The sequence below is a fragment of the Haemorhous mexicanus genome, chromosome 5 (assembly GCF_027477595.1).
Source record: "Haemorhous mexicanus isolate bHaeMex1 chromosome 5, bHaeMex1.pri, whole genome shotgun sequence".
Lineage (NCBI taxonomy): Eukaryota > Metazoa > Chordata > Aves > Passeriformes > Fringillidae > Haemorhous > Haemorhous mexicanus.
In genome coordinates, this window is record NC_082345.1 from 6,188,517 (window position 1) to 6,213,399 (window position 24,883).

A 24,883-nucleotide genomic window follows, 5' to 3' on the forward strand; every position below is an offset into this window, starting at 1 on the left:
ACTCTGGTAGAAAATCATTGTTCTGCACTCATTTTTAGGGTCATGTACAGTAACTCAAAAGCCACAGATTAGTTCCACTGGCCTTCAAACTGAATTTAAATAACGATGGGCCACAAAACCCATCTGGTACCAGAACTGAAAGGATTATCTACTTAAAAGGCCTAAGGTAATGTTGCAAATACCAAAATAGTGCACAATTCCAACAATGCACCAAAAGCCACCATGCCTTTTATTTTCAGACTTATTCTAACAGGAGTCAAGACTTTCCTGGAGTTATCCCATTTCTATCCATTGTAACTATAGCAGTACAGCTGGCAGGACAAGAAATAGCAGCCTATGCATTCTTAGTGTCAGTATTTTTAACCAGTGGCACTCCATGACAAATAACATTGAACCATCAGTCTCCCCACAGGAATGTTTCAGTGATTCACCAATCACAGAACTGCAATGGCTCTCATCACACTGCAGAGCCAGGCATTTTAAAAACACTTATCACCTCCCTGTTCCTAAGAGCTACCTTCCCATCTCTTGTTAAATTAACCTCAGTTAATGTAAGAACTAAATGGATGTCAGTACAGGATAGAATATTAAATACTAGGATCATAGTTTTAAGAGATGTCATCCTTTTATACATTTAAAACTTTCCAAATTTTTAAAGATACATTGTTTCACTCACATTCTCTGAACTTACGTAGGTTTCTAAAAATACATCTAGAAACTTTGCATTACTACTACATTTCAGAAATTAAATTACACCTAATTTTATGTAACTCAACCAATGCTCACAATCCTCCACTCCTTTCAATTCCTGATGATGTTAAAAGCATATCCTGTTCAAAACTGCCAAAAGACACAATCCAGGCCCATCAGTGAGCAAGGTAAGAAAGAAATAGCTCCCTTTACTTCAAACCAAGTTTGTTTCACATCAATATTGACCAAAAAAAATTAGCTGTGATCTTAAAGCTTTTGATGCTGAACAGTGAGCTACGTTTAAGAAATATTTCAGTTGATTAAGTCTCTTCCCTTCCAAACTCAGGCATCACCTGACTTAGCTATGCAAACAACACAGAATCACACACTGGGTCAGGCTGGAAGGGACCACAGTGGGTCATCTGCTCCCACCTCCCTGCTCAAGCAGGGCCAGCCCAGAGCAAGTGGCACAGGATTGCCTCCAGAGGGTTCTGGAATATCCCCAGTGAGGGACACTCCACACCCTCTCTGAACAATCTGTTCCAGTGCATGATCACTGCACTGGAAAGTGCAGCTGGAAGTTCTGCTCATCATTTTCTCATCATGGCCTCTTGTTCTATTGCCTGGCACCACCAAAAACCTGGCTCCACCCTCTGACACCCTCCCTTCAGATCCTCAGACATTGATAAGGGCCTCTCAGTCTTCTCAAGGCTGAACAGCTCCAGCTCTCTGAGCCTGTCCTGAGGAGAAGGATATTCCAGTACCTTCATCAACTCTGTTGCCTGACTGACAGGCTCAAGCTGATCACTGCCTTTCCTTACTTGTAACTTGTTAAAGAGGACTACTAAAACAACATGCAAGACTGCTTAAGATATTAATGCTTCAAATCCTTGAATTCCCACCTTCCACTTTTAAGGCTTTATGTTTGTGAATTGATGAGTCAGTGACTGAACCTCCACACAGGAAGATTCTGCACTCAAAGCTGTTACAGCAAAATACTTGTGACTGAGGTGAATGGCTTCAAGAGGCAAGTGCTAGAAGTTTAAGCATTCTATAGTTCAGTCAGTGTGAGGCAAAGGAATTGCCCATGATGTGCAATTTTTTTTTTTTTTTCATTTCACACTTTACTGCCAAGAGTTTCTTCTTTGAAGGAATACAAGAATTTACCCTTTCTTCCAATTCATGTTTCCTGGGCTTGGTTGAAGATTTGTAGCCTTTCAATACCTGCTTTCACAAAAGATCATCTTCTCTGTTGGAGGGTTTCCTCCCCTACTTTTCCACTGACTTTTTTTCCAATTCTTTTTTCACTAGAAAGGTTGATAGGAAAGATCTCCATATCTATTTAAACCAGGTCAAGAAACCAAGTCATGCAAGGTTAAGAAAACAGTTTTATTCATACCTAAAAAATGCTAGATATTGCTTCCAGGAAGTAGAAAAAATTAATCATCACTCATTAAGTACTGCAAGTAAAATTAATCATATGTCTAAAGGTTCAGTATTTTTTATTTGCTACTTAAGATCCCTCAGGAAGAAGAAAATAAGAGCTGAAATACTTTGTCCACTGCACTCTAGTGAAAATGAAGCAGTTGACTGGTGTAGACAGTTATGACACCTAACTTTTAAGACATAAAAGAAAAGATTAATTTTGTCTCAACTGACCAAACTACAGCACTTTGTAACTGCCTTGTTTCCAGCAAAGAGAATGACCTTCACCCTAACCAGTGAATTCCAGTTCCCACCAGTTAGGGAGATTAAGGAGTTTTAAACCAGTTAGACACTGCCTGCTCAGGTTACTCATTATGTGCCTTGTTCCCTTAGGCCCTTTTTTAAGCTCTGGAGAACAGAGAAGAAAAATGTTATGCCTGCTGTGGAACATTTTAGTACTGAATAACCTTTTTTTTTAAAACTCAAAAAATGCAAAATGCTTTCCCCCCCCACTTCTCATCTTAAGGCCAGCTCAGACAACAGACATTTGTTTAGAGAGAACAGACTGGACTTCTGGTGAAAGAAAGGACAAATACAAAACCTCACTTTGTCAAAGTAAGCATGGAGAAAATCAACTGCAAAGCACAAGTCCATCAGGAAAATTTAAAAGGTAAGTTTATATGATGGGAGGGGGGAGAAAGAACAAGGGGGTTTTCTGCTCATACTCAGAGATGATTAGTAGATTTGCAACTGAGGATGGTTTTATTAACTTTTTTGCAATGAACATACTTGGATTTTTTATGTTAGTGGTAGATATGCAAGGAGGAGAAAATTCTGCATAATAAACATATTAATTGTCTTTTTACTAGTCAATCACCTAGTAAATTTAAGCCTTGGGACATCCAAGTATTAGAGGTCTAGATTTTGAGGCAACAGCTTGGGTTTCCATGGTCCTACCAGAGGCTGAGGCAAAGCAGCTGAAGTTACTGCAGTTAGTTATGCCTTCACTGCACTGATGCCCAAACAGACTAAATTAAGAAATCATACTTAAGATGTCTGTTCTATAAATATCTCTTTTTCCATTTAAATGCACGTGTAGTCCATTTTAAGTATCTCCTGTGACAAAGTGTTTAATTGCAATATGCATGGAACAGGTCAAATAAAATATTCCAGTTTCCTGAGCAGAACAAAGTCAGACAGGGAAACCCTCCTGAATTTTACCAAGCTCTTACACTCTTTTGTTTTTTATGCAAGCAAGTACGTAAAAGAATTATCTTGATTTCATTTTGCATTTTAAATCTCTGCATTACTTGGATACAGAGCAGAATTGAAAAAAAAAAAAAACCACCAAAAGGAAAAAAACAGCAACAAAAAAGCAAAACCACAATAAAATGGGATCCATTCCCTAATCTAGTAGCATTCCACACAGACAGCTGTGCTTGCAGGAGAGGGCAGAGGAAAAAAAATGAACCAAAAGAGAGGAAATCAGTACTTTAACTATAGTACAGCTTGTTATCACTTCATTGCAGGTTTAAATTATTTTTTTCTGAGGCCTAGCAGGCATCAGTAAGAGCTCCCTGGATACATTGAGTCCCAGCTGAGAAGACATATTGCTTAAACCATCCCATAGGAAGATAAAAATCCAGAGCTGCAATTTTTTAAGCACTGACTACTAATTTATTTGGAACCACTTCCAAAGAACAGGAGAGGATGGCTTCAATAAAGAAAACAGGGTTTTGAGACAAAATTGCAACACCATGATTTAATGAAAACAAAGACCAAGGCTAGATTCCTTTATGCTTGAGTGACAAGCCATGCAGATGTCTTTCCTTTCTAAAGAAACTGCTAGTGAAAGGGTCTGGACTGAATATGCTAAAGGGTGCAAGTACAAATAGAGGTCAATATTCTGTGTTAAACTGCTGATTTCCTCATCAGAATGGTGAAACAAAGTTTGGCACAACACCTTGAGCCCTACAAATTCTGCACAGTTCTGGTTTTTAAGCCAGGTTACACACCCAGGTTACTCTGTTAAGAAGAATTCTTCTAGATAAAGTAATCCAGAATAACAGTTTAATTGTACTTGTGTTTCTTGGGCCATAGAAAATTCAAGAACTTTATCCCAGGACTGTTTTAAGGAATTACAGGAACTTCCCAGTGAGAGAATGTAGACAATATAAATGAGCATCTTAGGAACAGCAGGCTTATGCAGCAACGCTATTGTCCAAGATGTGAAGCAACAATTTCTGCCTGGGCCAAAAAATGTCTCATCTGTGAGAGGAACTTCAGCCTTTAGATCCAAATTCTAGATCTGTGCTTGCCAAGATGTATTATTCAACAAAAAACTGCTTCCAACCATGAGGGAAGACAGGACTGAGTACCCTGAGCAGTACTGCAGTGTCTGGGCATCAGCTAGAGCCATCCTCATCACAAAGAGTGTCAGATCAAAACTCAGTGCAACTGAAGGCACCCTAAAAAAGAGACCAATGCACAGCCAAAATGAGAGAAAAGAACATAAGCTGGTATTACCAAGAGGTTCTGAGAGGACACCCTGGCCATTAAGAGACCTTTTACAGGATTCTGTCCTAAGCAATAGCAAGGATTTAAGATAATGGAGCAACTTGGCTTTTTACAAGCCTAATAGTTCCTGCAAAGAGGGTGAGGGAAATTAATTAATTTAAATACATATGGCCTGCAGTGAGTGGCTGCACATTTTGATCTTATTGCCTTTGGGGTTTCAGTGGTTTTTAAGCTCCAACATGGTATGACCTTTCATAACTTTCATAGCAGACCATTCCTACTGTCCCTCACTCTGTTCTCTGTATGCACCTAGATAAAATAATGCTTTCAGTTTAAGGCACAGCAGGACTGTAGCTGCTACCTCAAAACACCCCTAAACGTGTCCAGGGAGGTAGCCATGAAGGGGTTGAAATGGAGATGCTAAACATCTTCCACAAAACACATCCACCTTCCAACATGCATTAGAAGAGATGTATTGGTAAGTACTGCTCAAGTCACTTTTGCAGGAGGGGGTTTTCTGCCTCCACTCTGTTATTGACAGTTCACACACTGTCCTTTCAAGTACTGAATTTGGCAAATGGTTCACCCCTCATCAACAACTGCACACATGGTCTAAAACTTCTAAAATCTCTAAAATCTTCTACATCTAAAACTACCTAGCTCTTTTTCACATTGGTCCACAGAGCTTTCATGGGGTGGTAAAAAGAATATCAGGAGTATTTAATTTCACTTTCATAACACAGATCTCTTTCCACATTATAGAACACCAAATCCTCTATTATCAGCTGAGACAGGATTGTGCTTTATTTCCAGACAACCTTGTCTTGCCTTCATTGAAAGCTTTCCTTAAAAATTCACATTTTGTTTCTGGTTGGTTTTGTTTTGAACAAACTGCTTTGCAACTACACTGAAATGAGCAACCTCAAAATACCAAAGCACACAAATGTACATTTCACTTTCTTTACCTTCCTGTCCTTTGCTACCTCTGAAATAAAACAAGATTTGCTGGATTTCATATCAAAGTGTATCTTAAGAGCTCTCAAGCAGTAAATTAAATAGCTGGGGGGGGAAAAAAAAAATCAACCAATAAATTTGATTTGTGAACAGCAGAGGAGAAGAGAAGGTGGTGTTGGACAAACCAAAAAATTGCCAGTGTTTCTCATCCACTTAGAATTTCCACTGTCAGCCAATAACAATGGGGAGAAAGGAGCACCACACACAATGAACAAGTGGTAAGTGGAACCCTGGTAAGTCTCTAAGTAACTTTTGCTGCTGCAAGTCCCTACAAGGCTCTCCAGTTATGTACCTCAAAGACCAGGGGAAAGACAGGTCTGTAAGACCTGGGGATTTACAAGCCTGAGGTTGTCTCAACAGCTGATTCTCACCAAAATCCCAGTTCCTAGCAGGGTCCTTAAGGAACATTAGTTGCATTAGGACAGTTACATTTATATTGTTCATCCAAATTTTGCTGCTTTGGCTCTGTCCAAGACACATCCACAAGCACAGTGAAAGGTACAACTGAGACTGTTCTAGTAAGATATGTAGCTTTCTTTCATTGATCCCAACTGCTTCCAGGACAGATTGTGCTGTACACAGAGTAAGGACTAGACTTTAGCCTAGTTCTTAAATTCTATTTAGAAAATTACAGGTAAGTTTGCCAACAAACACAAAAAAAACTAAAGCAAAAAACCCCAACTCTGTATGTATATAAATGTATTTAAAAAGTTATTCTAGCATCTGTGCAAAACACTGAAGTCACCACTTATGTGACCACTTTTTCTTCCCTTCTGTGCCCCTCCAATACCTCCCTGAAAAAAAGGGATAGTCTTATTTCACCAAGCCTCTCTTCAGAATTCATTGCTTCTGACATGAAGACTTCTCCAACTCTTAGTGAGGAATTACGTCTTCCTTTTGCAGTGTGAGGCATCAGGAATACGGGAGCATTTTATTTTTCCAAAGCTAGGCACGTTGTTTATTAAATCTGCAACTTCTCTGAGATAACATGCTCAAAAAAAATTAACAGGAACTCATTTGGTTATGGACAAAGAGGTAAGTCTGGGGGTTTTTCTTCTCCTTTGCACACATGTACAGGTGTTCTGAGAAATCCAACGGGAGTTTTCACTTCCCCAAGCAGCCATTTCACTATTCTTTTTGAATGCTTAGGTCACAAGGTTGAACATACTTGTTTCACTGTATTGGTACAGTCTTCACAACAGATATCACATATTAAATCTAGCCACACCATACTGCACATTTCTAGCACTGCAGTTCTGCTTCCTGCACTCAGGGCCTGCATGTTCCCCTCAGTTTGGTCAGATGGGCCAGCTCTAATCTCTTGATTGCCTTCTCAGCCTTATTTGTTTTCTCCCACAATGCCTCCACCTCCACCACTACACTTGCCCAGTACTTACCAGGATGGAATAGCTTCCTGCTATTTATCAAGTGTTTCCACTTGATCATTAGAAGAAGTGCCCCCAAAACACAGGAGAGCTAAGGGCCACTCAGAATTCAATGAGCTATTAAAATCACTCTAGGCAACTGGCAGGCAGCTAAGCCAGTGCTTAAATCTGTTATGCAGCTTTATTGTAGAGAATAAGGTTACCAGCTCCTCTTTAAGACAGAACTATTTCCACCATCCCCCAAGTGGCTTAGAAAATAATCTGTTATTATTCTAGTGCATTTATTTTTTTCTAGTTTGGTTTGGAGGGCTGGTTTCTTCATATTTTTTTCTTATATACTGACAGAAGAGTATGAACTTGAGGCAGAATTGATCCACACTGCCTTCCCTAACAAACCTCTGACACGTACCACTGGGACTTTCTCTCCATCTACTGTACACAAAGGCTCAGACTGGGCAGGGCCCACTCGGTTAGGAGAGCCTGGGGTGTTAAATAACCAGGTGGCTTTTGATAAATGCTGCTCCCAATTTCTGAAAGATCCGCACCCAATGCTTTCAGTGTTTTTTAACAGTCCATTGTACCTCTCCACTCTGCCTGCAGCTGGTGCATGGTAGGGGATATGGTACACCCACTCAATGCCATGCTCCCTAGCTCAGGTGTTGATAAGGCTATTCCTGAAATCACTACCATTGTCTGATTCAATCCTCTCAGAGGTACCATGCCTCCAAGGGACCTGCTTTTCAAGGCCCAGGATGGTGTTACCCTGGTAGAAACAAAATTTTATTTCCATTCACATACTTTACAAGCTTCTGACAGATGTTCAGTGAGTTCAACCACCCTGTAACTTCGCACTCATCCCAAAATTATCTCTTTTCGGGTTTTTCCCCCCCCCCACTTGCACAGCACTGGTGCTACCCAGCTGCAGTCCTTTGCTGCTAACAGCAGCAGCTTTAGGCTCAGCAGTGAGGAGGGACTTACACTGGTCACTCGCCGGTAGATCTGCGCAGCATTTTGGCACTCGGAATAAGGATACTCAGACGTGGCCATCTCTAGCATACACATCCCAAAAGCATAAACATCAACGGACTCATCATATTTCTCCTCATACATCTCGGGGGCCATGAACTCTGGGGTACCTTAAATTAAAAGAACGATTCAGACTCTAAATGTCTCAAAGCGAGCAGAGGCTGCTGGCGTTACTCACCGCAGGGACAAGCGGCTGGGCAAACCTGTGAGACAAGAGAAAGTGGAGGCAAAAAGAAGAGGGAGGAAACCCTTAGTGACTCTGTTGCACCAATGTACTTTGTGAGTCTTCCATTGCAAGGCCTTTATGGAATAACAATGGCACGTGAGAACTGAGGCAATTCCCTGTTTAGGTATGTTAGTTGATACAAATATCAGAACAGACTGGATTAGCCTGAAATCAAACAGGAGGGGAGGGGATAAGAAGAGGGGAAAACTGTAGACTAGCCATAGGCTGCAAACCAAATACTAAAGAGAGTTAAGGCACTTACCTTTTCTCCCTGTAAGAAAAGAGGCACATTAAACCTTGTTTCATAAATTACCTGACTGCCCTCTGCTGCAAAAGAAGTAGTACTGGTAAGAGCCCATAGCTAGTCTCTGACCTGGTGCTCTCCATCTACTTGCTGAAGTAGAATGGTTCAGGTAAGGCCTTGCAATGAAAAGCTCTGTTGTTACAAATAATCTCCGTGAAAAGAGGATAAGAGGTAATTTTCTGCAAAGGCCACTCACCAGAGCCCTTTTCTTCATATACTTACCTTCCCACCTGCAGTATATTTATAGGCCTACTGCAGATACAGGCATTAGTGAGGGACATCCTACAGTCAAAAATACTCAGAAATACAGAGAGATTGAGTTACAGGCATAGAGCGTGAGATTCAACAAGTCCCATTTAAATAGTGTGCAGAAAATTATTGCCCAGTGAAGCATCACAGATCCCCTCTGCAAACAAAGGGACTGCATTGTATGACCAGATTTACTTTAAGCCAGAGATGCAAGTTTGCTTTTTGTAAATTTAAACACAGAATTATTTCCTGCAGACACCAGATTCCAGACAATTTACAAATCATACTACAGCCCACTTCTTGTTTTCACCAGGCTAAACCAAAAAGAATGTAATTGCAGTCATTTATCGAAAGGCTAATCATTAACAGATAACTGTGTAACAGATGGTAATTTTCCAGTGATAAATTTGAAGATATGCCAAATATGTTTAAGAAATTATGTTTTTTAACACCATTCTTTTCTTCCCCATTAATATTTTGACCTGGTAAGAAGCAGGAAATATTTCAGTGACAGCTTGCAAGAAAATTTACAGGTATATGCCATTGATCCCAGCTAGGAATCTGGCACAGGACTGTTGAGTAATGCTGAATTTTAGCAAGCTCTAAATACTGAGAGTGAAAGAAACTTCATTCCCTGCAGTCTACTGACCCAACTATAAAAACAAAGCTGATAAAACCAATTCTTTCAAGAATTCACAAGAAAGATTATACTAGTTCCACCAAACCAATTTCTGAACAAGGTTATGAATGGATACACTGGGACAGAGCCAGAATAAAGCACTACTTCCCAATGCACCCTCCTAATTCACACAAATCCACATTCTACAGACTACCTGAGTAAGGTCTGAGTTATTATTTAAACATAATATTAACTTTCTTTGGTATTTCTCAGTTTCTAATTACTCACAAGCTGCAACAGATTGAACATTAACAATGAAAAAAAAATTGGCTGTATGAACTAATGCTACACTAAATATCAAAATGTTGTTTGGTCACCAAAATGCATATATACATTTCCTGAAGCAGCACCACACCAAATGCAAGATTTTTATGTAATGAAGAGTGGTTTTATCAACAATGTTGCACTAGATTGTTGGGCAGGACAAGAACTCTATATTCTGATATAGCTAACGTTTAATGTATAGATAACAAAAGCACAACCAAAATTTCAACATGTCTTTGCATTAGGAACACAGAATGACCTCAGCAAGCAAGAGACAAAGCCTACATATTTTCAGGCTTTGAACATGTACCTTTGTAAGCATTTTTTTTAGGAAAGCTCTTAAAACACTCAGGTCTCCAAAGAGGCAGACTGGCTCAGCAGCCTCCAAAACAGCAGAGGCTTACCTATCACACTTTTGGCAAAAGAAGCTCGTTTCAGGGTTGCCAGACCCAGGTCTCCAATCTTGACTGATCCAGTGGGGCCAGTAATGAAGATGTTGTCACATTTTAAGTCTCTATGAATGATGGGAGGAGTACGTGTGTGCAGAAATTGTAAACCTTTCAGTATCTGACGGCACCAGCTTCGTAGCACTTTAATTTTCATCACTTTAAATCTTTTCAAATACCTAATGAAAAAAGTAACAACATATTAAACAGATTCTGCAATCAGTATATTAAACTACACCATTTGCTGCTTGGAAGCAAAGAAACAGTAATTAAAGACATGTATCAACTTAAACTTCTATTTTAAAATCTACCTGAGCATTTCATTACTTCAGAGGAGCTAAAGATGATTCTCCTCTACAAAACCCATGCCCTTTCTTCTAGCCAGCAGACTATAATGATGAAACAAAATGTGAAAGCTTGGTGTACACCTAGCTGATAACACCTCTGCATACAAAATCATTCCACAGTAATTAGACAGCTGGATTGCTAAATTTCAAGGCACTGCTTCAATGACAAATAATTCAAGGCTCATTAATTTCAGTTCTTTACCTATTTAACTTCTCAAACACTTACAACCTTTCCCTTGATTAATTTTAACTGGGTGGGAAGGTGGGTCACTAGATCCAAGAATGTTAATAACCAACTAAGTAGAGAGCTGTGGAAAACTGCAAGAGCTCTGAAATCATTAGTGCCTCGTTTACAAGAGTAATCAAGCACTCTGTTCAAGGTTTCCACATTACATTTTAAATCTGCTTCAAATTTACCTGTGGAGTTAGCAAGACAATTAGAAGTTCTTAGAGATCCCCTCCCTGGTGCAGGACAGAGTTTGATCACCTGAAACCAACTGGTACTATGGCCAGATGGAGACAGGGCAGAGAAATCTTTAAAAAGGTTCTGTCAAATAATTGAGATGGAAGAGTTTATACTTAAGTCTGTATCCTTTTGCAGGTAGAATGCAATCCAACCTTAACTGTTTTATCTTTGCCACTCCTTGAAGCCCCATGCAGGAAGAACAAAATTTCATACCAAAAATATTTTTCAATGAGCATAATCTAAGACTAAGATCTTATTCTGTTACTTAACTTCAGCAGATTAGAGCTGCCACAAGGTGAATAACCTCTGACAGTTTTCAAGTGCTTTCCAGCAGGGTTTTCTCTCAACCTCTATTTGTTAACGTAAGTTGAAGTGAAGAGCTGTTTTGTTCCTTCTGAAAAAGTACAGGCCAGACTACATGTAGAGAAAGGACCTAGCATGCTCTGTGTAGTGCAAGGACTTTATTCTTGTTTGGGCAATGTTACTCAGTCAGAGTCTCAGGTAAAGACGAGTTTCACACTAGAGAAAGACTGCTAGTAAATTCTGTGACCAGCATGGAGTCTAGCCACTGCAATCTTAAAACTAAAAGCAAGTTGTGTTCAATTACTCTATGGCAGTGGTCAGTCTCTTCTGCAGATTCACTTAACCAGGAGATACAGTCCCAATGAAATCACTTCAACCAGCTCCAAGACAGAAATGCAGTGTATTCATCCCTTGTGCTTTAATTTCTCCAGTTCAAAACAAGATCTGGAAAATCAAGTTGCTAGCAATGATCCTGCTGTGAAAATAAGTCTGTAAAAGCAATTGAGTCAGTTGCAGAGGAAATCAGGTGTCAGACTGTAAAGGAAGGCAGGGAAAAAGCCAAGCCAAGGAAGGAGACAAACTGAAGGAGGTTCTGAATCGCACCAGCTACCACTTGAATTCCTGCTATTGACACAACCCTCATTCATCTCTCTTGAGCCTGTTCCAAAGATCACATGGTAGGGGCACTTCAGCATCTGGAATCCCTAATTACATTCTTGGTTACAAATATGCTAGTCCACTGCCAGCTTTTCCCTGTTAAAGGACCTGGATCCAACCATCACCCAACACTGTGCAGTGTGGCTGTCACTGTTCCATAACACTAACCTGAATTAAGTCACATGTCACTTAATGCAGAAAACAATTTAAAAATGGAAGCAGATACAAATACACAAAAATAGACAAGCCTACTAGCCAGTATGTTTTCACTTTTCCTACTATCATAGAACAACTTGGGCTTGAAGAGACCTCAGAAGGTTTCCAGTCTAGGTTTCTGTAATTACAATTACACAGAGCTCAAGGAGCTATAGGAATTTTTAATAAATAAAACATGAGAAAATTTCCTTTAAGATACCATCACACTTGTATTCCATTCACTTTTTTACATCAAGTGACAACAATGTCGGTGTCCCAAGTACCAAAAGAAGAAAGGCATCACTTTTATCAAATGCAGGTAAGGTAAACATATTGATAAAAGATATGGAAGTAATAGTCAAATACATGCAAACACAAATGTACAGTGTAAATCTAGGAAAATGCCACAAGCACATGAAGTACTTAATTAAGGGACACCTGAAATCTTCCATGAGGTTCACCTGTCAAGTCTCAAGTAAAGTGGACTAGAATAAACTAAATCCCAGTTATAACACCAGCTACACAAGAGTAGAGAAAAACCCTAGCCAGAACTCTAAAGGATTTTCAATTAAAGAGCCTATTACTTTTCTCTGGATTAAATAAAAAGACTTTCTTATTTCAAGATACAAAATAATCCCACAGAGAGAAAATCTAGGGTATTTGTTCCTACCAACACCCTACTTTATGATTTTCTATTATTACTTCATCATCTTGCTTATGATGCCATGTAAGCCAATCCAAATATTAAAATCTGTGAGGGGGATAAAGGAGTTTAAAAAGGGAGAAAAAGAAAATAAATTTAGCACTACACATTTAGCAGAAAATTAGGCAAACTTTATTTAAAGGCATCAGTACAGAGGTGCAAAACCATTAACTAATTACTTGTCTGAAAACAGCACATTAAGCAACAGATCTATTATTCTACCTGAAATATTTTAAACAACCTGAGAAATGTCTCCACTGAACATACACCTAAAGAATGTTGACGTATCCTTAGCCATCCAGTATATTTCAAGAGACAAACACTTCCCTGTAACAGCAGCCCAGACTCCCAGAGAGCCATTTTTCTTCGTAAGAATGTCCATTTGTAGCTATCAATAAGCACAGTAAAAAACACAAGACACTGACAGGCTATTTCAGCCAAATGCAAACTGTTTCCAGCTCCTGCAGCCTGCTTACACATGTAGGGTGTGAATGCCTCTCCAAGAGTGAAATGGGCACTAAACAAAGTGAGGGATGCAGAGCCCCTTTATTGCAGAGCTGGCAGCTTCACTCCCAGCAGAGGGAGGGTGGCTGGTGTTTAGGACACACACAGAGGAGCAGAGCCCCTTTATTGCACAGCTGGCTGGCAGCTTTACTCCCAGCAGAGGGATGGTGGTTGGCACTCAGGACACACTCCCAGAGAGGAGCAGAGCAGGCAGCTTTACTCCCAGCAGAGGGATGGTGGTTGGCACTCAGGACACACTCCCAGAGAGGAGCAGAGCACCTTGATTCTAGAGCTGACAGCTTTACTCCCAGCAGAGGGATGGTAGCTGGAGCTCAGGACACGGTCCTGGTCGGGCAGAGAGCAGAGCCCCCCTGAGCCCCATGCACCACTAGAGGCCCTCGCAGCAGCTGCAGCTCCAGGGCACTCCTAACTTGGCCTTCAGCACACCATGAGGTGCACTCTGCTGCCTCACAGGTCCAAGCTGTAGAATGTTTATCTGAAGAGTCAGTAAGTTTCAGATAAACCAACAGGTGGTGAATTCTTTTCTTTTTACATGTTATTTGTATTGTGGTAGCACCCAAAACCTCCCAAAAGAGGTGACTTAATTTGAGCTTCATTTGAACTTTACGAACTAGCTCAATGGAAAGCAGCTGGAGAAAAAAAAACAAAGAAATTCAGAGAGGTGAAAACGAAGTACTGCCTTCCTGAGCTCTTAAAATCCAGAAGTCTTTTGCACGTGCTTACCGGGACATCACAAGTAAGAACTGACAAGCTTGCTAACTTTAAACATGTTCTACCATGCCCTGCAATGCTAGTAATTCTCCTCTTAGACAAGAATGTTCCTACAGTAGATTATCCCCCAGCAGAAGGGCTCTGTTCTCATCTACTCTAAATCTCACCTACTTCTAACGCTCTGCTGTGCTAATGAAACTGAAGCGCTGTGACTTGTCTGAATTTACTTACGTTTTTAATGTTCCAGACGTCATGAGCTCCGTCACAAGAACAATACACTTTTTTCCTTTGACTGTAGACTCCCAGGAATCATAGAACCTGACAATATTGGGATGCTGAAGCCCTTTCAGCATCCCAGCTTCCTCTTTAAATCTTTGTCGCTCTGACTTGGACAGCTTCCGATCCTAATGAAAAAGAAAAGGTGCATCAGAAAGTTTTGCTTTATTTTCTTATTGAGAGGCAGGAACTTGAAAACATTTAGGTACACACAAGAATCACGTGTCTTAAATACCATTTGGTTTGCAATTACCTTCTAATAATCTGTTTTCAACACATTCTATTAGTCTTTTTATAATATGTTGCTCTTTATAATTCTATTGCTCTCAGGGTTAAGAACTGCACATCTGTAGATTAACTCCTCTTTCTGCTTTCTCCTGCTTTACTACTCTTAATAAATTTAGCTGCTGCCTGACTTGAGGTGGAAAGGGGATATAATGTCTTGAACACTTCAGTGTTTGAGAATGAAATCAGATCATTTAAAGCATGTCCCTCTCATGTTGTACATTACAATAACCTTTCATTATTCCTAGATGTCTATCCAGACCACTGGTTAACAGATGGGATTACCCACCCATAGAGGGGGTTAAGCATCTAACCTCTGTTAACATACAGTCTGTTCCTGTAGCTGTTGACCATCAAAGGAATGAATTGGATTTTCTGTGATTAAATGCAGAACCTCATGATTGAGCAAGTTTCCTGAAATCTCATGTCAACAAAACCAAAAAGTTACTCTTCTAAGTCCCAGCAGAGACAGAGAGCAATCTTTTGGCCAGGGGCAGAACACAAAACAGCATTCCTGGACTGTTGTGTTGCAGCTGGCTGTCAGCTATCACCAAGACTTGGAGCAGCTATTACCTGAATGAGCAGCACATCTCAAAGAGAAGAAGTCTCCTTGTGCCATGCAGTGTTCTCAGTTTGCCAAGGCATGACCAATGCACTGCTCATACCAGTCAGACTGACTGGCACACACTGGGTCCATATGCAGTTTGCATTAGGAAACAAAATATTTCAGGATATACTTATAGCCAAGAATTTCAGAAGCACTGTTTCTAACAGTTATTTAGCAATAACTGAAGACCTATTTGTCAGATTTGAGTAATAACTGTAAGTCACTTGATCTCACATTGTCTTTTCCATTAAAAGGAGGCAGTAAAAGCACACAGGATTTACTTATACCCCCACTGTGCTCCAGACAGTAATTCCTCTTCCTTTGTTTACAGGTCATGTAAACATGTGTTTTCTCAATATTATTCAGCCATGTAATATCTAAACCATCCTACATTCACTAAGGCCATCAACATTTTCTATAAGGTTCACAGAGTATGTTCAGGCATGGACAAACTTCCTTTTCAGATGAAGCTCTAATTTTCAGTAGTATACAGTTTCCTCGAGTAAAAGTCTGAAAACAGGTTGGAAATCACCTCAGGGATCAGTTTCCTATTGGTGTCTAGAATGTCACTCACCTTTACAATTCTTAGGAAAATGCAAAATCCTTATGTATGACTGATTTAATCTACAGACATGAAAAATCATTCCATCCTACAACTACTTCACTCTGCAGAAACAAGCATTACCACCTCTTCCCATTCTTTCATAAGCATATTTGCACAAGTTTTGATACAACATTTAAAGAAACACTCCACCAACAATTGAGCATTCGTGTCTGTTTAGGTGTTGCAGGAGTTTTTATATGTAATCAGTACTCTCATTTGGGCTGTCTTACCCCTCTAATAGCCTTCCTTTCAGTATAATGAACAAGGCAGCACAAGTTCTGTTTCAAACCTCGATCTTAACTGCTTCCAACTGCTGAGACAAAAAAGCAGTGATCTGCAAGAGGTACAGCTGACCATACACACATGCACCAGTGCTTCAAACAACACAATCACAATATCATCTTCCTTACAGGAAAATAAAGCAGTATTCTCAGCCTCTGCTCTTGACCCTCATCATTCACTTTTTTAAGCCACTGTACATTGCTGTAAATTCAGCTACTATATATGGTCATTATACAAAAAAGGCTGCAATAATTACTTTTCTATCACTTTTAAATAGTCAGTATGAAAACCTGCATTCATTTTTGTCCAAACCCAAGATTTGATACACATTTGGGTTACATTTCCTTTATTGTGTGCATACTAACAAGTTATCTACAAGAACACTGTTAACCAGTTTCAGACCTACACTTAATATCAAGTCAAGTGTATTTCATTTCAGCCTCATTTTAACCCACGTAACCCAATCTCCCTTAAGGGCTTTATTCAGTTTTCCCTGTCCCTGTAACTGTCCCCAAATAGAAACTAACAAGTGCTAATCACTCTTATCAATTAACAGACTCCTAAGAGGCACTCACTCACATTTGGACTCATTTCTCTCTCTGGTCACATCCATGGCAGCATCATGTTCCTGCAAACACAGCTGTGACGTTCAGCACAGACACTCAACACTTCAGTGCTGGCATTAAAAACCTACCAAGACCATGCAATAGTCGAAGTAAAACAACACTGCTTTGAAAGTCACAGCGCCCCAGTGATCTGGGACAAGTTTGGACAAAGCACAGGCCAAAAACTTTCACCCAGGAACACAGCTATGTTTTTGCAACCAAGGAAACCCTGCACCCTTCAGTACATAACTGCAGCAGCAAAAGGGAACATTAAACAGAGCTGGAAGAAAAAGACAGAGGCCACTTGTTTCCTAAGCCCAGCAGTGCATACTACCTTTTACTACCCTCATTTCCTTGGACACACAACCCACACCCTCATCTGTAACAGGTTTTTATATTCTTCTCCTAAAGGAACACTAATGCTAGGTTACAAAAGACTGCCAATATACTTTAAAAGAACCCACAACCCAAACATTTGGGAAAATACTGAGTCTCCTGTACAATTATACCAACAAAGTCTGTATACACAGTGACTGGTTTTAGCTGTACAAATTACATTCTAATGCAACTTGCAAACAGCTGGCCTGCAGGCCAACATACAATTTAAAATGACAAGTCCATTTTCAAAACCTGAGTAATTAAAAATATTAGACAGCAAGATCTCCCAGGCTGTATAGACACAGACTAAAATAGAGCCCATCCCAAATGCATGTTGGCATCCTTTGAGCTATTAGTATGGGCAAAAGTGACAACTTCACCTCATGCTTGTTCTTGTACAAAAAATGCAACTTAAGCAGCTGCAGCTACTAAAATATTGAAATAAGCAAGTAAAATAGAGCACTGTATGTAATTTGGGAGACTGAGATGTTACCAGCCATGTCAGGTATAAATAGTTCAGGAAAAGCAGGGGAATGAGAGTATCTTGGCATCACGTGGAATCCAGAAAGTAGCTGTATAGCATAGCTGTGGCTGAGAGAAAGAAGCCATCATCACTTAGTGAGAATTTAAAAGAGTGTTTTGCACTCTCTTTTGGGAAGGGAACGGTTTCCACCATCCTCAGTTATAACTGCATACTCCTAAAGACTCAAGGCCAGATGTGTCTTCCCAAGAAGGCAGCTACTGGGGACAGTACTCAGAATCCATCATGTCCTCTGAACAGGAGTGTACGGAATTGCAGGACTCTCAGCTGTATCTCCACTTCTAAAGATGTAATGAAATCTGTGGCCTATCACTCAAAATATGCCCTCCTTTTGCTTAAATTATTGTAAGTGTGAATCAGACAAGCAGATTTATCCCCTGCAGCCTTTTTTCTATAATTCATGGTCTAAATATGCACATAGATGGATCATTTCTACATGAATTTGTTGCTTTCATTTGAAAGCAAAAATATAGGTTTCACAGATTAACATTCCAGTTTCACCAAGTACAAGATCAGTTAGACAATTTTAATGTCTTTGTCGATTTTTATTTTTAATCAAACAGACAAAAACTAAACAAAGTAGAAATACTCACAAGTAGTTTTCCGTAAGCCTAGGAAACTTAATTTTATAAAGAAGCCAGCACTTTAAGAACAGTTACAGTTACAATATACAGCCTGATATCCTATCCTTCAAAGACCAAATCATTTTGGAATTCCCACTAATAAAATTTAAAAATGGACATACTCTCTCCTTTCTTGGTCTTTTTTTACCATAAGCAACCTTAGGCAGACAAGACAAAGTCCTAAATCTAGAAGTCAGCAAATCACATTCTTGTAGTAGCTCAGTTGGCACATGCTGAGCAGATATAGCCCAAATATTTTTAAAAATATACAAAGCTGTCAAACTATAGGAGAGCTTGCTTCCTAAAATGGATTTAACTACTTTATAAAATAGACAGCATTGTTCTTCCTAAACTGATAGCTTCCCTAGAGGACCTAAGTGTCACATCCCAATCACTGGGCTGCCCTTTGAACAAACTGAAACAGATGCATCAAGCCTACTCTGTTCATTTCATTCATTCCTTTCCACCTACATTAAATTGTTTTGACAAGCCAGGACACACAGCAAGGCATCCCAGCACGTGATTCTGCAGTGCCAGGGGCCTGAAAGGAGACGAGCAGCCAGTGAAACAATCGTTCAGCTCAGAGAATTCAATAAGCTTTTTCTTGGCTGTTTCCACTTATCCAGGTCTTTCCCATCAGATTTGTTTTGGTCAGGAAAGAGCTATCAGAGGTGTTTACATTTTTCCATGTAGAACAGGGATCTTGGGCATTCATGATAAACCAGGTATAGGTTTACTCTTCCACTAATTTCTTTAATGTACAGCAGCATGAATTACATGCAGCATTGTTACTACCCTCTTTCTACCCCTGTACCTACATGCCTTATATAAATAAAAAACAAACCAACCCAAAACAACTCCCTTCCCCCCCCCCCCCCCCCCCCAAAGATTAGCTGATCTACCAAGCCACAACAAACAAAGCTTATAAGCAAAAAATGCCTATAGTCCTCTGGTGGTTTGTTTCAACCAAGACGTGCCATCTACTCAGCATTCTTAATAAGATAAAAAAATAATTTCAGGCACCTAAATTAATCTTGCATTTCATCTTGGAGAGTCACACAGTCACTGAGCCTATGGAGTAATTTCCCATGTGTTTTCCTTTCTATCTGTCCATAGTCCTTCTGAGTTCTGTCCTGTTCACATCAGGACAAGAAATCCCACATCTGCAGAACACATCCCAGTGCCCAGAGTGGTCACAGGGCCCAGTCCAGACAGCAGAGGCAGCCAGGAGCCTCCTCATCAAGGCACTGCACTCCGCTCACATCACTTGAGTCTCTTCAGCCAGACCAAGCTCAAGCAAGACTCCCACTATTTTTATTGACTGACACCAAAAAGTCTGAGCTGAAGCCTGGGACAATTCAGCTGGCATTAAACAGACACAGTTTTGCATTGGTGGCACAGTGCACCTTACCCTCAAGCACATACTACAGGATACCAAGCAAGTGGCCACCAAGAGAAATACTCTACACAAAAGAAACCACACCTGCCAACCCCTGCTACACATCCTCCAAGGTGATTTTCACTTCCTTAACATCAAGCACAATTTACATCACTGAAGTGCTGGGACACCTTCATGCACAGCAGAATAAACCAGACTCAAAAAACTTCCCATGATCTCCATCTACAAATAAACAGACTCATAAGCAGTATAGGTCAACTTTAAACTGTTTGGATTTTGGTTTAAAAAAAAAAAAAAATCAGTGGATGAGCTACTACACAATTTAGAGCTCTTCCATCTTCCACAATATTAGGAAGATAAGCAGTCAAGAGGAAACAGAAAGACTGGACACTTCATATACTAAAGACAGGTTTTACTAGTTTTCTGCATATCATACCACTAGATCCAGAATGATACAGAGCTATAGTGCAGGGACAGTTAGTGGGTTGTTTTGTGGGGAGGGTTAACTAGACTACAGCAACAGTGTGTAGTTTTCATCCAGACACACAGTAGAAAAATTAGTAGCAATCAACTGTCTTCAAGTGATGTGATCTGTAAATGTACAGCAATGAGAGACTTCAAAGTGCTGTTGAATTATAGATAGTCTGAATCACAAGCAAGGTGAATTATCTATCTCTGCTGAGGTTACACTGAGCAACATTTTTTCAGGCATTCAAATGTCTGAAAATCTGAGTGAAGACACTACAGCTCCCAGCCTATTATTTGGAGGAAGAAGTAGCATACAAAACAGACAAATGTTCTTCTGTGTGCATTTCTGCAGCATATGAGAAAGGCTTTGCAAGCCTTTAAGCAAGGTTAATGAGGGGTCATCAGAGGAGAAGCTAGCAAGACTGTGTTCTGATATTCAGCACTGTTAATGGAACTGAGGCTTTGTGGGCTGCAGTGTTCTCATCCTGAAAAAATCTAACAGTTAAGAGGAAAAAAGAGCACAGTAACCATTGAGCTAGATTAACAAAATATCAACAAAGAGTCCACTGAGCTTAAAAATCACCCAGCATTACACAGTTGGTGCCTAGAAATGGAAGTCTCAGTGCACAAGCACTGCATCTACTTTTCTGCATCAGCACATAAACCACTTAATACTTTTCCAGCATTAAAGACTAGGTAGAGAGATAAAAGAGAAGGGAAAGAGACTGTTCAAAATGCATCCCTGCACAGTAACAGACAAAATAACTGATCAAAGATCTGCAGATCCTTCCATCACTCTACTGTCTACAAACCACTGAACACAAAATACTGATTAAACAGAGCTGAACAGCTGCTGTTCCAAAAGTACATATCCAGGCTAAAAAACACCCCAGCCACTCCTCATAAAGCTTGTGCTCTGGACCCACTGCCAGCTTTGCTGCTCTTCATTTGACATGCTCCAGCACCTCACTGCTCTTCTCTTAGTGAGAGGCACAGAACTTTCCAGCCACTTTCCTGCTCACCTTAGTTTAAAAATAGAAGACAAAGCTTCTGACAGGTAGCAAAACACTATGCAAGGCCAAGGTAATGCTTATTGAAGGAATAATTTCACCTTGCTCCTTGGCAAGTCTCCACAAGAAGAATCAATTTTATATAAGCTACAGACAATCTTCATGGAACATGCAAATAACCTGAAAAAGGTAACACTAAAATATAAAATACATATCTAGCACAACAGAAAAGAATAGGCTTGAAACAGTTACACATTTGAAGGTTCCTGATTAAAGGTAAATATTTGCTGTAGGTTTCCTCTTACACAAGGTATTAAAAATGCTTTAAGTTCCAGCAAAGTACACAAGTAGTCAACCTAAGTGAAACACTGAGGGATTATTCCCATTGCTTGTCAGTTTCCTGGCAAAAAGCACCTGCCTTATAAAATTTTCACCACTGGTTATGTGGAAGGCAAAGGAAAATGGGTAATCAATTTGATAATTCTCTTCTGTTTTAATTTCAGGCATTTCAATGCACTACAATAGTAACTAAATAGAAAATTCATTGGAAGATGAAGCCCATTTGTTAAAAACACAAAAAATACAAGTGCTTCTTGTCCTTTCCTTTAGAATTGTTGCAGTTAAATGATACAGCAAATGTACAAAACCTTACTTATGCTGCTCAAATGTTATAAATTAAGAAACAAATTATACATAACCTGACAGATAACTGATGGTAGGAGGAGGGAAAGGAGGGAAATGAAACTCTAAATGATCAAACAAAAGGAGGACAGAAGTCTTCATCAGTCACCATTTAGCCTGAGTAAGTCAATTATACACATCCTGAAGGAACTTGTACTTCATCTTTGTCTCAACACTGAAGGGGAAATATCTGCAAACTACAGCCCACATTTGTGACCAAAAGATTCCAGCACCACTCCCCATTTTATCCTGTGATTGTCTCCATTCTGATGAAGCTGTGACTCACAGGGCAAGGGGGCAGAGCACCAAGAATTCTGTTCCTCTGTGCTCACTTTCCTGCTTTTACATTTGCAGTAGCCCCTGTGCCACCAGCAGCAGTAGCAGCATCTAAGACACCTGGTGGCAGTAATGTCATGTAATGTCAAGTAATGTCATGGACTTTTAACCTACACTTGAAGAGACATCCTCAGCAAGAGTCTCCTGGGGACAGAAGAGGTATCAGAACTGATGTCTCTGCCCGCTTGCACCAAGCTCTGGCATTGTTGCAAACACAATCTCCATAACAAACACAACAGCAGAAAAACACTAACAGCAGATGAGAATGTTTCTTCTTTATATAAGGTCACCAGAGTTTTGCAAGTACACTTCGCAATAACAAAGTTTATCTTTAGTTACAGTAGCAGTGTGGGAATTTTTATTTTCAGCAATGCCAAAGGAGACCACACTGCTGGGATATTGCACTTGGATACCATTTGCTGGATTAGATGGAAGGCTCATGGCCAGTGCTCACCAGAGACAGAGAGGTGCAAACACACAGCTTCCAAAAAATTCAGCCAGTGTAGATTTTTAGGTTACTGCTAAAATTTTAAGAAGCATTCATAATTTGTACAAACAAAGTCTCTACTGGATGCTTGCTTTCCAGAGCTGTGTTATGTGTGAAAATACACATGAACACACATCTGTACTGCTCCTCTCCCCAGTCTCTCACATCAGCAGCATCATCCTTAGGCAAAGCAAGCTGGCTGAACTCAAACCTGAAACCAATACTCCTAGCAAAGAAAACAATGACTGAGCTGTACATCATCTAATCAGAGTACATTAACTACCATACTCATACTTTACCAAATCAATTACATATTGTTCCTTTGCTCTCCACAAAATCAAAAAGCAAAAAAATTGAAACAGCAGATATGAAACCTAAAGCTTAGATATGACCTCCTCTGGAATGTTTCAGGTCCTCAAGAATCTGGACTAAGAATGGCAAGCAACTGTTTAGGCTTCAGTCATTTCTATTCTAGGGTTGCTCTAGGCAGCATTTGTGTTTCCTTACGTAGAAGGCTTGAGGGAAAAAAAAAAAAAAAAAAGATGGCCAAAAGATTTATTCAATTTTATTCAATTTATCCATTCTGAGAGGCTGAACATTGAGGGACAGTAATCAAAATGTTGGGCTATACAAAAATAATCAATAAAAGAACAGAGAGCTCATCTATTTATTTTCACTTTTAAATTGTTATTTGATCCATGGAAGATAAATGGCTAAGTTTGCTTTCTGATAGCAGTTCTCAACAAGACTTATGTTTATTACATACAGCTTATTAGAGAATTGAAGTGTTGGCTGAACTGAATCCTTGATGAGCTATTAACCAGCTGGGCCATCTTGTCACTTGGCTCAGATGCCTCATTAAAAGTTTCAAAGTGCGTGTCAGTTCACATTTTGCACTGAACTGATGGTTTTATCAGTGAGAAGTAAGGTACATCCAATCACCTCAGTTTTATTTTACTATGAAAACCCACTTCTCCACTCAGGGGTGACAATCCTTCAGGAAAAAAAGCCTTCTCCACAGTTCATCCTGGTGACCTCATAGATTTATTAATTCAATGCATTAGAAGTGCAATTGTAGTTTTTTGTTTCATGCATTTCTGTATGGCTCAGAGCAGTTGCATGTCTAGAACATTAGGGTAAACCCTTAACTGCTTCAATTTAGAAAATCAAACACATATTACAATTCTTCATCTCATATTCTTCACAAAGCTAATGGCAAACAGGAAAAGGCAGCTATAGCCACTTTTCAGCATGCTGGAAAGTTGCATCAATATGCTGGCTGGAAAACACACAGCAGTCCCAAGATGACTGCAAGGATTCACTAATAATGAGCACCCTAAGGGTTCAGAAGAACTAGGAATGTTCTTGTGCCTCTGAGCAGCTCCCTTGCAAAAATCTCAGCATAAAGCCTAGAGACAAGTATCAGATCAGCCTTCCCTGCCCCCCTCACTCCTCCAGTTGTAAAACAAACTCACATCAGCCTACAGTACACATTGGCTTTAATATTGGTATACACATTGTGTTTGCAGCCTGGTTACCCTACAAGTTACTCTTCCCAGCTTCCCTTCTTTTCCTGCAAACACATCCAAAAAAAGTACTTCATTTAATTTACAAAACTCTGGATTACTATCAGTTATGACAGGATGACATATGAAGTGTAGGCCAAGTACTGGCAGCCAAGAGAAAATCCTTACAACAATCACCAGAGAACTCCATGCCAGACATCTCTCATTCAGAGACAGATCTCTCATTCAGAGATCCTTCAGGGATCCATGAAAAAACCACAAATAATTGCCAGGTGTTCTGCATGTTCTTGCAACACAACAGAAACCAAAAAGGGATCTCCTGTAGGGAAAGACTAAAGAGATCCAGACACAATGAGTTTTAAGGGGTGACCAAAATTTTTGTTCTAGATGAGAACTCAGAAATACTTCCCATAAATACCAGTATTAGTACTAGCATTTCAAAAACATGAAAGTCCTAAAGCACTCCCAAAATTTTTTCAAGCACAGCTGGTGTAAGTTTCCTGTGATCTACAGAAAGCTCATCTTCACCTCAAAGCTCTCATAAAGGGAAGCATTAATAATTCTTCCATGCTTACCCAAAAGGTTGACTTATGAAATCAGTTTCTTGCATCACTTGCATGTTTACTATAGACTTCCACAATAA

At 39.8% G+C, this 24,883-nt stretch overlaps 1 protein-coding gene across 5 annotated transcripts in view; it reads right to left on the reverse strand.

Moving 5' to 3' along the window:
- WNK1 (WNK lysine deficient protein kinase 1) overlaps positions 1–24,883 on the reverse strand; it is a 97,307-nt gene that overhangs the window by 50,416 nt on the left and 22,008 nt on the right. For 4 of the 5 annotated variants that reach the window (XM_059845696.1, XM_059845695.1, XM_059845697.1 and 1 more), the window contains exons 2-4: positions 14,364–14,536; positions 10,184–10,404; positions 8,010–8,167 (exon numbers count right to left, since the gene is read on the reverse strand). In XM_059845696.1, coding sequence (XP_059701679.1) covers positions 8,010–8,167; positions 10,184–10,404; positions 14,364–14,536 — 552 coding nt within the window. Of the gene's footprint in view, positions 1–8,009; positions 8,168–8,235; positions 8,261–10,183; positions 10,405–14,363; positions 14,537–24,883 lie in introns of those variants that run through there. The other variant, XM_059845699.1, reaches the window with a different exon arrangement.